Below are 11824 nucleotides of genomic sequence, written 5' to 3'. Positions count from 1 at the left end.
ATTGTTGACTGTTTGCTTTATCACTTTATCACTATTATTATTACTCACTTTATGTCGGACAAGAGACAAACACACTTTCGATCTTCTGTATGTTCCACGAATGGAAAATTCACAATAAAGATGATTTTGACTTTGACATGAACTTTGAATAAGCTGGTAATCTGTCGACTAAATGTAAAATTGTAGTACTTACACATATTTGGTGCATATCCGGAGCCCCGTTGTTAAATCAATCCCCTTTGAGGTTTTAACACTGGCCCTCATATATTTTTGGTGGAAGCTGCTATAGCCAACAGTAAATAACACAAGAATAAGAACAACAACAACAACAACAATCACCAGGCTACGACCAAGAGTAACACCTCTATTGTTACTGATACTTACATACTAACAGCACCGATTTCTATTATAACACCGACATGCGAAACCAATACATCAGCCTGTGCCTGATCAATAGGCTATATGATTATTTACATGTGGCCTTTATTCCGAACGCATGTTATCCGTCATTCATCTGTATCGATCTTTGCAAATTCCGTGTCATATTTCAGGCCGTGTGACCCCGGCCTCCTCCCGCTTTATGGACACAGTGCCAGCAGAGCTACAGTATGTAGCTTACTGTATACATCAGCTGGCACACCCTGAACCATGATATAACACAGCTGCTGAGAAGCCAGTATATGCGCCCCCTGGTGGTGGAGTTAGGTTCGACAACTCGAACTATACAGTCCTGAGAATGAAATGGTTCAAATCAGATTTGAGATCAGTTCTGACATCAATTCCACCTTTATTAATAAGATAACATTCTTAAATAAACAACGTGTTAGGAAATGTTGGCCCTGCACAAATGGCAACTAAAAACCTTGAACTTGAACATACATGTACAGCGTACTTCGTGTTTTGTGTGTGTGTGTGTGTGTGAGCAGATTTCCCACTGTCCAGCATCCAGACACCGTGGAGGGGTCAGTGAGCGGGGTTGGAGAGCAACGCCATCAGGTTGACGCTGTACACGTTCGTCTCATCCCCCTTCAAGGTAAGAGGTAAACATGTCTGCACTACCTCATAGGGCTGAAACACACACACACACACACACACACACACACAGAGGTTAGCTGGTGGCACCGCTGTAAAACATTTTCTGATATAATCCAATATTTATGATTTTGAAAATGCAATATTGTTTTATTAAAATGTCCATTCATTTCAATATGTGCAGGGTGCAAAAAGGCTGAGAGAAGATTCGTAAGCATCAGAATCCTAACGCCTGTGCCTCTGTTATTGTTTTTCACTGTCAATCAGCAGCTTTTCTTTGAGTGTAGTTCTTTTTTTTGTTGGTGGAAAATGGCAACGAAGTAAATTAGCTGTTCAACAACAACAACAACAACAACAACAACTAGAATGGGCACTCAGTAGAGCGCATACCTTCGCATATCACAAGATTGGGCATTGAATTATGAACATTTTGGCATTAGTTGCATGCCAATTGGACAAAAATGTATCGTGCTATGGTAAAAAAAGAATTTGACCTTTCCATGACCTTGACCTTTGACCCGATTGATCCCAAAATCTAATCAAATGGTCCCCGGATAATAACCAATCATCCCACCAAATTTCATGCGATTCAAGAACATTTTGACCTGTTCATGACCTTTGACCTTGACCTTTGACCCGATCGATCCCAAAATCTAATCAACTGGTCCCCGGATAATAAACAATCATCCCACCAAATTTCATGCGATTCGGTTCAATACTTTTTGAGTTTTGCGAATAACACGCATACAAATAAATAAATAAATAAATAAATACACGGCGATCAAAACATAACCTTCCGGCATTTTCAATGCGAAGGTAACAAATAGAATCTCCCTCACCTTGTATCCACTCTGGGGCGTCCACGTGACGGTGATGGTGCGTTTGTGGCCCGACTTCACGGTGCCTTTGCTGGGCTCCAGGCTGAAGCCGAGCTGCTGCAGAGACGCCACGTTATCCCAGTGGAAGTCTCCTTTCTGGAACACAGAGAACAAAAAGATTTAAAAAAGAAGACTAAATCGATAATTTTTTTTCTAAATTCAATCCTTGACAAGGGATTGCTGTAACATGGAGATATTAACATACAGTATCATAATTAGATATAATTCCACACTGGTATACGATGATTGCAAAGTTAAAGTCCCCTGCCTCGGACTGTTTATTAAACATACGTCTTATGATGAAAACATTTGGCAGTGTCCACGTGCGATGACATCATCACGCGGTACCTTATCAATGGGCTGCGTGGAGCGGATGCAGCCCACCTGCAGCTCCCTCACTGCGGGCGAGACGCCCCCCCCCGCGCCGCAGCTGGCCCGCAGGGTCACCAGCACGGGGGTGGGGGGCTGCTTCTCCTCCACCCGCCCTGAGAGAGAGAGAGAGAGAGAGAGAGAGAGGACCATGTCGTAGCAGTTTTTGCGAGGTTCAGCTCATCGACAACATATTTCTGCTCAGGGGCGTTTGTAGGAATTAACGAAAGGGGGGGGGGGGCTAAGCCCCATGGGGAGTGGAAAAGTTAGGGTACGTTTGCACGCCCAATTTCTTTTGGGGCCCCGGATATCCCTCTTTTCCGACAGTTTATAAGAAATTGCTCATTTGGACTCAATCACTGAGATAAATCCTAAGAATGTATATTAATGCCAAGAATAGAGAGATGACAAAAGTTATTTCTTGTATTTCAAATTCACTCTTTCACACGCTCGCTCACTGGAGTCAGTTTCTGACAAAATAGCTGGCTAGCTTCATGATGGTCTATTGGAGTTATACATAACGTTAAACAATAGTTTAATTTAATGATATCATAAAAACATTTACAATTAAAAGAATGAATGCAAAATTATTTGGGGGGGGCTGAAGAACATTTTAGAGGGGCAGAAGCCCCCCTACAATAGGCCTAGCGACGCCCCTGCTTCTGCTCCACCAGAGCGGAGGCGATGGAACTCGCTAGTGTGGCTCTTTTTTCAACCCCAGCTCATTTTACAAAAATAATAATAATAAAAAAACAATGCTAGAAACTATTGGATGGAAATGGTAAGAAGTTACAGACATTCATAGAGCCCTTAATCCACGTAACACCATCACGAGGTCAACGTCTCATGGACGTGTGACGACACATCCAACCACACATCGTGTGTAGAGCTGGTCAACACTTGTTTTTTAACCCTCCTGTTAACTTTAGAGTCAATTTGACCCCATTCAATGTTTAACGTCTCTAAAAAAATGATTGACATCATTTTTTTGAATTCATATTTCATGACTTTTCCTAATTTATTGGGGACAACTGGGCAAACATAAAATTCACATGATGATATGTTTTCAATGTCCTGTACAATTTGACCCCAGGCTGTTTTTCACTGTGTAAAACATATAAGAAATATCAACTTTTTTATTTATTTAAAGGGCTATTTAGGTCGTCAACAAACAAACATAAAGTACCTCACACTTAAACGTGGGAAACAATATTAATTCTTATAATTTTCTCTGGGTTTTAATCGCTGGGGTCAAATTGACCCCAGGGGTAAAAGATGTTCGTACATTTGAAGGTAACAGGAGGCGTAAACTGCTTTATTAGGACAGAAGTCCACTGATGGATTCTCGCACGTCGTAGGAATGAATGAAAACCAACGGCTGCTTCGAAGGATGGAAAAATACTCCTGATGTTATATTTTAATGCAAAATGATGGGAGTGACATCTACAGCGACCGTGTCCAGGAGCGATGTGCCTGTTTGGGGATCACATTGCACTTTGGGCTGTCGGCGGCGTCCTGCGATTGGATAGCGTAAATCACGACAACACATACCGTGTATCAGTGGAGGGAGGGGGGATTCAATGGGCACCGTCAGCCGGTCTCCCCCAGTCAGATACATGTTGTGTGACGAAGCGGCGCCCCTCAGATCCACCGCGCACACTTCGCTCTGAGAGACAGGAAGTGGCACAGGCTGTGAGGAGGGTTCTGTTGTGTGTGTGTGTGTGGCGGCGCCGCTCTGACCTTATCCATGAGCTCCACGGTCAGTCGGTCAGAATAGTAGACGGACGGGTGGTCGGGCTGGAAGGTGAGGGCGATGTCTCGGCTCTGGCCCGGAGCAATGCTGCCCTCGACTGGCGCCGCACTGAACACACACAGCCCGCTGTAGTTCTGGGTTCCTGTGTGTGTGTGTGTGTGTGGAGGGGTGGGATGCAAAATACTCGTCTGTGATGCTCTGGTAGAACAGCATTAAGACTTCCACATTGATTAGAATAATAATAAAAGTACTATTAGTCCAACCAAGTGGTGGATATCAATGTTTAGGAGTTAAATACATCTGATGATCAGGGTTCATACGCGTGTTGACCAATGGGCTTCCAGGATTTTTAGAGGATTTTAAACCAAATTTCCATGACAAAACATTTTGTGAAATCTCGGTGTAGACATGAAAAAGTGAGACAATGTAGTATATATACTAACAATGAGAATTCCAAAGCATACAGTATATAACCTTAAATGACACAAATTAATGAGATACAGAAGTTTGATTAAAAGAATACAATTTGAGAATACAGTATGAGAGCGATGCCGACTTATATTTAGAGCGTATTTTTTGTTGAAAACATATTAATTAATTCAAACTCAGCGTAAATGAACGTGTGAATATAACACGTTTTCATGACTTTTCCAAAACTTTGGGGATTTTATTTGTTTCAGGTTCCCCTTGCTGGATCCCTGAAGTGTTAGCTTGGTCTTACCCACAGTGGGCTGGGCCTGAGGGTCGCACCGCCTCAGCAGGAAGGGCACGTGGTCAGCGTTACCTTGAGGCCTCGAGGGGTCGAGGCTGGCCAGCAGCGCCCGAAAACCCACCGACACCGCTGAGCTGTTCTGCAGCTGCAGGCAAAACACAGGGTTCATACACATGTGGACCAACGGGGTTCCAGGACTTTTCCAGGACTTTAAACCAAATATTTCGTGAAATCTCGGTGTATACATGAGAAAGTGAGAACATGTCTCAAAACATTAGGGCATACTTTGTAAAAATGACTTTTCCAGGCCTGGAAACAACAATTTTAGAAAAATTCCAGGACTTTTCCAGGTTTTCCATGACTGTACGAACATATGAGCACAGTCAACAGGACACTAGTTTGATTAAAATAATAAATATTGATATAAATGTTTATTCTTTTAATCAAACCGTGTAAATGAACATAAAAATATCAAATTTCCAGGCATGGAAATAACTAATTTTTAATTCCATGACTTATTAATAACTTTTCCATGACTTTAAACTAAATTTTGTGAAATCTCGGTGTATACATGAGTAAATGAATGAGACAATAGTTTGATTAAAAGAATAAATATGTATATAAATGTTTATTCTTTTCATCAAACTGTGTAAATGAAGATGTGAATATAATAAATATTTCCATGACTTTTTCAAAACATTTTAGATTCAATGTTTTTTTAAAGCTCTTTTTTAATTCCATGACTTTTCCAGGTTTTTCCATGAGCGTACGAACCCTGAAAACAGGACTTGATGTCAGTTTCCGACAATAAAAACTTCCAGTCGGTAATCTGTGACCTTCAGGACGTGCGAGGCGCCCTCCTTCTCCATCACATAGCCAAAGTCAAGGAGACCTCCCGGGTGGGAGGAGGTGACAGCAAGGACCACGCCCTCCCCACGGAGAGCGATCTCCAGGGTCATCGTCTGGCTACGCACCTCCAGAGTCTCACAGTACTAGAGAACAGTAACGTATCGCTCACTATTTGTAGTGTTTACTGAATTATCTTTGAAAATTGGAGAGGCACAATTACTAAATCTGGCGAGGACAAACATCTGTGGATTTGTTATGTAAAAATGGCACCAACCTTTTTCTCCAGAGACGGAGTGAAGGCCAGAACCAGTGTGTGTTCCCCTCCGGGTCTCACGCTCCTGAGAGCATTCAGAAGGCAAAAAGGACCAAACGGACAAAGCAGCGACGAGCTCAGCTTGGAAACGGTCAAAGAAAAGTTGATAATATCGTCATAGTAGTAACAATTTAGCATTAAGACATACTACACATAATTAAAATACTTAAAATATGGACATGAAAAAAACTAGTGCAAAGAGTGCCATGTATATAAAACTGGAAATATATTTAAAAAAATATTTATCTATAAATATTTATATATAAATAAATATAATAATAAAATAATATATATTTATACCTAAATATATACATGTTTATAGATATATTTAATCATATAATAATTATATATATATATATACATATTTATATTTAATTATGACACATTTAACAGAACCTCCCATCACAAAAGGATGATTGTATTATTCTTTATTCTATTAATTTAGACTTCTAGTACAAAGAGTGCCATGTACATAAAACTCTCTCGATATATATATACAGGACTGTCTCAGAAAATTAGAATATTGTGATGAAGTTCTTTATTTTCTGCAATGCAATTAAAAAAACAAAAATGTCATGCATTCTGGATTCATTACAAATCAACTGAAATATTGCAAGCCTTTTATTCTTTTAATATTGCTGATTATGGCTTACAGCTTAAGAAAACTCAAATATCCTATCTCTAAATATTAGAATATCATGAAAAAGTATACTAGTAGGGTATTAAACAAATCACTTGAATTGTCTAATTAACTCGAAACACCTGCAAGGGTTTCCTGAGCCTTGACAAACACTCAGCTGTTATAAATCTTTTTTTTTACTTGGTCTGAGGAAATATTAAAATTTTATGAGATAGGATTTTAGAGTTTTCTTAAGCTGTAAGCCATAATCAGCAATATTAAAAGAATAAAAGGCTTGCAATATTTCAGTTGATTTGTAATGAATCCAGAATGCATGACATTTTTGTTTTTTTAATTGCATTACAGAAAATAAAGAACTTCATCACAATATTCTAATTTTCTGAGACAGTCCTGTATATATAAATCTATATATAAATATGAAATGTGTCATTAATATACATATTTATATATAGATATATAAATATTTAGATATCTATATATAAATGTGAAATATGTCATAAATATATATAAATAAATAAATATTTATAAATATATAAATGTGAAAGTGTCATAAATATATAAATATATATACATAAATATTTATATATATATGACATCATGAAAGGATGATTTTATTATTCTATATTCTATTATTTCATTCCTGATATTTCTGCCTCAGTATAATGAGAGAGTACCACATTTCCTTATTGCTGCTTTATATATATAAATATAAATATATATATTTATATATATAAATATATATATTTATATATATATAAATCTTTTTTCTTTTGAGTGGTTAAAAGCTTTGGCCATGAACCAAAACGTTTACCAGAGACACTTGTTGCATTCCGCTTTCTCCTCGTGTATTTAGTTTTTTCTCCCTCTACTGTCTCTTCTCAAAAAGGTACAAAAATACCTACACATAATTTGTTCTTAAAATGTTTTTTTTAAATCAAGTTAACATATTTTTGTGCTATTTAACAATCTAGATTGTTTTGGTGTGAGGTGCTGAGTTCAACAGGTATTGGCTGTACAGATGTATCAAAAACAGCTAAATGTGAGGTAATAATAATAATATGTACTTCAGATTTTGAAGGTGAACTATCCCTTTAAGACATAGAACATGCACATCAGTTCTCTCATAAAGTATGTTGAACATTTCTGGGGACGACTAAGTGTCGACCTTCGTCAAAGACCTTTTTTATCAGGATACATCCAAAGTTTCCCTCGAAATGTTCTGAATCGTCAACCTGTTGATCACTTTCACACCTGATGACGGAAGACAAAAATGAAATGCAATTAATAAGCACCAAACGTATGCCGGATGACCAACCGAACATTAAGAGGACGGGAGGATCAATCAAGCGAGACACACCTCATCTAAACCCACTCACCCAGTGCCACCTGATGGAAGTCCACTCGATTCTTTCCACCGCTGGATACGACCACTAGAGGGGGCTGGACCGCCGGACACTGCAGCTTCAGGAACAGCGTATTGTAAGGCCTGGGGAGATAACGCATGAAATGAAGAGAACGCACCACCACTCCCATTCTGTGTTTCCTTTTCCCATCACATAGATCCGTATATATATATATATATATATATATCCTGGAGGATAAACGCCGCACTTCAAACAAGGATGTTTACCCGTCACAAGTGGAATAGCCTCCGGATATGTACTTCTTTTGAGCCGCTCGGATTTAAACCAAAAGGTGTTTCTTTCTTCCCGCCAGGGGGCATTTTCTTCAACATCTAGACTCACTGGATGAAACCAGACGTCGTAGACGGAAGAAAGAGACAGGAGGGGCCAACAACCAGTTTGGATATAGTCTCTCTCTTTTTTTTGTCTCACTCTTTTTTCTCTCTGATACATTCGTTTCAACAGTTGAAAGGCGGCCGCACCAAAACTGCAAGAGAGAGATCACAGGATACCATTTCTTTTGTTTTTTTTACCCGCTAGATACAGGGGTGTCAAACTCATCTTCATCGTAGGCCACATCATCATCATGGCTGCCCTTAAGGGTTGTAACTGTAACATATAAATGTATAAACCACTCTACAAACATACTCTTTGCATTTAATTATTGTTTATTTGAGCGTAGAAATATTGTCCATAAGAAAAATTTCACTAATATTATAACCTACATCCATTTCATTTGAAACCTTCAAAATAGAAGCACGGGAACTATTTTGAAGAAAAGTGATCATATCTCCTTCAAGCCGTCTGGGGGCCACATAAAATGACGTGGCGGGCCGGATTCGGCCCGCGGGCCTTGTGTTTGACACCTGTGCGCTAGAATATTCAATTCAACCAAGACACATGGGTCAGGATATACATTTTATTTTTATAAATAACTACAATACGAGGACACCAACACAGAGGTATCATCAATGCAGCATTGAAAGACATGGAGAGGAACACCCTGTGCCCGCTCACTTTAAGCCTTTCTTATGTGGTTGTCAACGTTTCAATGTGTCCATCAAAAGGACTCAACGGGTGGAAACATTACGGGGGCCCAAACACGTGACACCCACTGGTCCCCTTCTCGGGAGCTTGAGCGAGATCTCTGAATGCATCATCAACTGAAGTGGAGTGGAGAGCACAGACGTGCTGTGACATCATCTGTGCACACATGAAATATTGGCTTGAGCATAAACGTCACACAGATCGCTCCTGATGATGTGAGACCCGTTTCAATCTGTGATCCTCGAGTTCCCTTTAATCTGGGGGGGGGGGGGGGGGCAACACGGCTCATGCTGAAGGGCCAGTCCTTCCTGTATTTACTGGGTAATCGGTACTGAAATATGTGATGATATTTATTCATCTTCTTCTTCCAGCCCGGATGTTTCCACTATAAGCAGATGTCTTGGCTATTCGTAAAAAAAAAAGGGGGGAAGGACATAATAATAATTTAGCAAAACACAACAAGAAGAAGGACGCTCTCTCGATGCAACGTGGCGCCCTGAATTCTCGATTTGAGATGGAGAATGGCGTCGCTTGAGGGACGTACAGGTTTACTTCCAGATTGTGCTTCTACCTCCATGTCGGCTGGGCCTGCGGGTCGTCCTCCGGATGGAGGGGGGGGTCCGCCACGAAGCAGGGCACGGTGCACTCCCTGTAGCGTGGAGCGAAGGAGCGCAGCAGGGAGCTCCTGGCCTCCTCGTACGGCTCCGACCTTGGAAGAGAAAGACACTCGGAAAAATGAAGACAAAGAAAAAAAACATCACCAGCATCCCCCCCCCCCCCCCTTCAAACTTTTCCCTCTGCTGAGATAAGAAATAAAAAAAGACGAGGGAAGCTTTGTCTTTGTCTTATTTCAGCGAGGTTGCATCTCAGATAATAACTACCAAGTTATGAATTACTTTTTATATATATATAGATATATAAAGAGACTTTCAGGCATAATGTGAAAGATGTTTTCCCTAAAGAATATATATATTTTTTTTTTTGCAGGACAAATCTTTGATATTTGGTGATAGAATATTTATAAATGAATATTTGCTTCGTTGATGTTTTCCAAAGCAACGACTTTGATGACATAAAAGAAAGAAAAGGCTCCTACCCCGGCTGCACGTGGGCAGGGTCTGGAGATTCAGTGCTTCCACTGGGACCTTGGTTTTAGTGTCACGACACACACACACACACACACACAGAGACACGCACACACACACACACACACACACACACATACAGGAAGTTGATTGACCAAAGGCTCTGGCTCCCATTCTACTTTTTAAGACTCTAGGAACTACAAGTAGTCCCGCATTTAGTGGCGAGCTCTAGTGGGGCAATATGGTGCGACAAGCTCCTTAAGATATGATGGAGCATCACCAATCAAGGCTTTGTAGGTTAAGAGAAGAATTTTAAAAGTGATTCTTGATTTTACTGGGAGCCAGTGCAGAGCAGCTAGTGCAGGAGTGATGTGATCTCTTTTCTTAGTTTTAGTGAGAACACGAGCTGCAGCATTCTGGATCAACTGGAGGGACCTAAGAGATTTATTAGAGCAGCCTGCTAATAAGGGTTGCAGTAATCCAGTCTCAAGCAACGAAGCGTGAACCAATTTTCTGCATCTTTTTGAGACAAGATGTGCCTGATTTTGAAATATTACGTAGATGAAAGAATGCAGTCCTTGAGATTTGCTTTACGTGGGAGTTAAAGGACAAGTCGATCAAAGATAACGCCAAGATTCTTTACAGTGGTGTTGGATGCCAGGGCAATGCCGTCTACAGAATCCACATCACCAGATAATTGATCTCTGAGGTGCTCAGGGCCGATTAAAATTACTTCGGTTTTGTCTGAGTTTAACATCAAGAAGTTGCAGGTCATCCATGTTTTTATGTCTTTAAGACATGCTTGAATTTTACAGAGTTGGTTGCTCTCCTCTGGTTTTATCGATAAATATAGTTGAGTGTCATCTGCATAACAATGAAAGTTTATGGAGTGTTTCCTGATAATATTGCCCAAAGGAAGCATGTATAAGGTAAATAAAATTGGTCCAAGCACAGAACCTTGTGGAACTCCGTGATTAACGTTGGTGGTTATCGAGGCGTCATCGTTTACAAATACAAACTGAGATCGATCTGATAAATAGGATTTAAACCAAATTAGTGCCGTGCCTGAAATGCCAATCGACTGCTCCAGTCTCTGTAACAGGATGTCATGGTCAATGGTGTCGAATGCAGCACTAAGGTCTAACAAGACCAGGACAGAGAGGAGTCCTTTATCTGCTGCCATTAAGAGGTCATTTGTAATTTTCACCAGTGCCGTCTCGGTGCTGTGGTGTTTTCTAAATCCTGATTGAAATTTCTCAAATAAACTATTATGATGTAGAAAGTCGCACAACTGATTTGCGACCACTTTCTCAAGGATCTTGGAGAGGAAGGGAGGTTAGAGATCGGTCTGTAGTTAGCCAACACCTCTGGATCCAGAGTGGGCTTCTTCAGGAGAGGTTTAATAACAGCCACCTTGAAGGAGTGTGGTGCGTGGCCTGTTAGCAGAGACACATTGATAATATCTAATAGAGAGCCGCCAATTAAAGGCAAAACGTCTTTAAGCAGCCTCGTCGGGATGGGGTCCAAGAGACAGGTAGGCGTGTTGAAGTAGAAACCGTTGAAAATAATTGGTCACGGTTGATAGGAGAAAATCACTCCAAATATACACCAGGGCATACAGCGGTTTCCAAGGCCATTCCACTTGAGGACAGATTGGCACTGGTTATGGGCAAGAGATTATTAATCTTGTCCCTAATAGTTAAAATCTTTTCATTAAAAAAGTTCATAAAGTCATTACCACTA

At 40.3% G+C, this 11824-nt stretch overlaps 1 protein-coding gene across 1 annotated transcript in view; it reads right to left on the bottom strand.

Moving 5' to 3' along the window:
- Positions 1–762: 762 nt before the first annotated feature.
- Positions 763–11824, bottom strand: part of cfap74 (cilia and flagella associated protein 74) — a 65169-nt gene continuing 54107 nt past the window's right edge. The window contains exons 30-39 of the mRNA XM_056422635.1: positions 7923–8032; positions 7742–7797; positions 5868–5987; positions 5581–5736; positions 4754–4889; positions 4020–4174; positions 3831–3945; positions 2259–2395; positions 1872–2006; positions 763–1068 (exon numbers count right to left, since the gene is read on the bottom strand). Coding sequence (XP_056278610.1) covers positions 964–1068; positions 1872–2006; positions 2259–2395; positions 3831–3945; positions 4020–4174; positions 4754–4889; positions 5581–5736; positions 5868–5987; positions 7742–7797; positions 7923–8032 — 1225 coding nt within the window. The 3' untranslated portion in view covers positions 763–963. The remainder of the gene's footprint in view (positions 1069–1871; positions 2007–2258; positions 2396–3830; positions 3946–4019; positions 4175–4753; positions 4890–5580; positions 5737–5867; positions 5988–7741; positions 7798–7922; positions 8033–11824) is intronic.

This window comes from Pseudoliparis swirei, chromosome 9 (assembly GCF_029220125.1).
Source record: "Pseudoliparis swirei isolate HS2019 ecotype Mariana Trench chromosome 9, NWPU_hadal_v1, whole genome shotgun sequence".
NCBI classification, from domain to species: Eukaryota; Metazoa; Chordata; class Actinopteri; order Perciformes; family Liparidae; genus Pseudoliparis; species Pseudoliparis swirei.
The sequence above is the reverse complement of the archived record's forward strand: the minus strand, read 5'-3'. Positions and strand labels throughout refer to the sequence as shown.